The sequence below is a fragment of the Octopus bimaculoides genome, chromosome 7, assembly GCF_001194135.2.
Source record: "Octopus bimaculoides isolate UCB-OBI-ISO-001 chromosome 7, ASM119413v2, whole genome shotgun sequence".
NCBI lineage: Eukaryota > Metazoa > Mollusca > Cephalopoda > Octopoda > Octopodidae > Octopus > Octopus bimaculoides.
The window spans coordinates 109,582,022-109,584,933 of record NC_068987.1 but is presented as its reverse complement, the minus strand read 5'-3'; the positions used below and the strand labels follow the sequence as shown (position 1 = coordinate 109,584,933).

Genomic DNA, 2,912 nt, shown 5'->3' with positions numbered 1-2,912 from the left:
ATAATTATATATATATATATATATATATATATATATATATATATGTATGTATGTATGAGAGAGAGGGGAGGATTAAAGATCTATAGTGTAAATGATTTAGAAAGAGGTCTAGGAGTGGCCGAGTGGTTAGAGTATTACACTCGCGACAATAAGATCGTGGTTCCGATCCCGGACCTGGCGATGCATTGTGCTATTGAGTAAAACACTTCATTTCACGCTTCTCTAGTTCACTCGACTTCAAATGAGTTCTACCGATAACTGGGACATTAACACTGCGGTGGGCCAGTGGACCGACGTTCCGTTCAGTGGTGGGGAGGTACTGCAGTAGTCCCAGTCAGTTATATGCCATGAAAACCAGGTTAAGCTCCAGTTTTGTGAGTCGTGGGGATCAAGAGAGATCGAAGATCAAGAGTAAAGTGGATTTAAAGAGGTGAAGAAGGATCCGAGTGTGAAGATTACTTAAAGAGACGTCAACGTTCCTAGCAATACGTTCCTATTTCTTTATTGCTCACAAGGGGCTAAACATATAGGGGACAAACAAGGACAGACAAAGGGGTTAAGTCGATTACATCGACTCCAGTGCGTAACGGGTACTTTATTCATCGACCCCGAAAGAATGAAACGCAAAGTCGACCTCGGTGGAATTTGAACTCAGAACGTAGCGGCAGACGAAATACCGCTAACCATTTCGCCCGGCGCGCTAACGTTTCTGCCAGCTCGCCGCCTACTTTTGCTTTCTGTTAATCAAAATGAGCGCTTGAGAGATTTTTACAAAAACTCAGGACCATTTTCTAATTGGATTTCATAGTTGATCAACTTGACACAGCTCAAGCAACAACACTAGTTTCTATTCTTTTCTTCTCTGATAAAAAGCGATGTACGAAACGTTGAACACTATTTCTCACAGCAAGTGAACTTATATCACTTTTTAATAATCGCACCCACCTATGGATTAATTAATCCGACTCGGACCGTTACCAGATTCAAGATTTTAGACCATAGTGACAAGTGCTCAAATTGCTTGGAGATCGTAGTGTTGGTTGAAAAATTGGATTCTTGTCATATTTTTGGCTCTGTACTGTGTTCGTGGCAAAGACATGTAATTGTTATTGACACCTGTTCGTCTGACAGTAAATTGCAACGTCATGAAATAGACAAATGTTTCATTAGTTTGCATTGTTGAATCGAAGTTCTCTCATGAAGTACTCGTCTTAATATTGTGAAATTTAGAATTCCGCTAAATATTACCCACTACACTTTTTGATGTAGACGACTTATACAAGAATCTGTTATTAAAAATCTTGCTTGAATCACATTCAACATACATCTTTCTTCTTAACATATTATTACAACTTCTACGGCGGCGAGCTGGCGGAAACGTTAGCACGCCGGGCGAAATGCTTCGCGGTATTTCGTCTGCCGCTACGTTGATTTCAAATTCCGCCGAGGTCGTCTTTGTTTTTCATCCTTTCGGGGTCGATTAAATAAGTACCAGTTACGCACTGGGGTCGATGTAATCGACAGAATACCTTTGTCTGTCCTTGTTTGTCCCCTCAATGTTTAGCTCCTTGTGGGCAATAAAGAAATAAGAAACGTTAGAACGCCGGGCGAAATGCTTAGCAGTATTTCGTCTGCCGCTGCGTTCTGTGTTCAAATTCCGCCGAAGTTGACTTTGCTTTTCATCCTTTCGATGATGTCATCGACTTACCGCCTCCTCGCAATAGAAAGGATTATTAGAACAACCTTTAGTTCGCCATCAATAACTAAAGACTAACCACTATATCATTATTACATCTAATTAACTACCCCTTCTTACGTTTGCCCTATCTTTTATTAGACCTGGTTGATTAGTTTTGAAATGGGAGTTACACAACAATAGCGACAGCAAACTTCAGTTTTCGCAGATCTACCGGATCATGGCTGAGCTGCCGGATCATGGCTGAACTGCCGGATCATGGCTGAGCTGCCGGATCATGGCTGAGCTGCCGGATCACGGTGACTTGCGAATAGCTTGTTTGTGCAAGTTCTGCCAATCGAGAGTTTTGTATACTGGACGCCAGCAGATTCTGGTGGGGTCATCAGAAGGAAATGCGCACCATTTCAGGGCCGCATTCTCGACTGATTTACAGCACACCAGCCCGCAACACTTATGTGAGGCCCTGACTACTGAATCGGCTGACTAGTAAACAACAACAACAACAACAACACCAGCAGCAGCAGCAGCAGCCCAACTCTCTTAGATCTTCTGGCTCAAGATTAGCTGGGTGTAGACGACGACGACAACGATGACAGCTACAATGACAATGACAACAGCAATAGCAAACCCTACCTTCCCCGCACCTCTCCCAAAAATAGACTCTACCTACAACAACCTTACCTTTGTTTAATCAAACCTGGCTTGTTTTGTCTTGTTTTTTTCTACAGTATGGCTTGACTCCTTTACACATGGCTGCACAATCAGGTCATGAAGGGCTGGTTCGAATCCTGCTCAACTCCGCTGGGGTGTACTTCGATGCTTATACAGCAATTAATGTAAGTATTCTACATCACCATTGAAGAAAATATTGTATAGGGATGGGTTGGAAAGCAATCTCCGGTTCGCGATTTCAACCGTAATAAGCTATACTATAATGAAGTATAGGGTTGCCTGTAACAGTCTGCATTTATGCATTTTGATGCCGCCGAGATGCTGCTCCAACTGACATGCTATTTCATATGATGCTAGGTAGAGGTCTCAAAGGCTCTCTGACCGTGTGTGTGTGTGTGTGTGTGTGTGTGTGTGTGTGTGTAAAGTGTAGATCAGTTCAAGTACGTCTGATGTGGTGGATGCGCAATGGCCCAGTGGTTAGGGAAGCGGACTCGCGGTAGTAGGATCGCGGTTTCGATTCCCAGACCGGGCGTTGTGAGTGTTT

The 2,912-nt window shown here is 43.1% G+C and overlaps 1 protein-coding gene across 1 annotated transcript in view; it reads left to right on the top strand.

Moving 5' to 3' along the window:
* LOC106878539 (serine/threonine-protein phosphatase 6 regulatory ankyrin repeat subunit B) overlaps window positions 1–2,912 on the top strand; it is a 187,752-nt gene that overhangs the window by 157,115 nt on the left and 27,725 nt on the right. Inside the window, exon 24 of the mRNA XM_052969466.1 lies at window positions 2,425–2,532. Within this exon, the coding sequence (XP_052825426.1) occupies window positions 2,425–2,532 (108 nt within the window). The remainder of the gene's footprint in view (window positions 1–2,424; window positions 2,533–2,912) is intronic.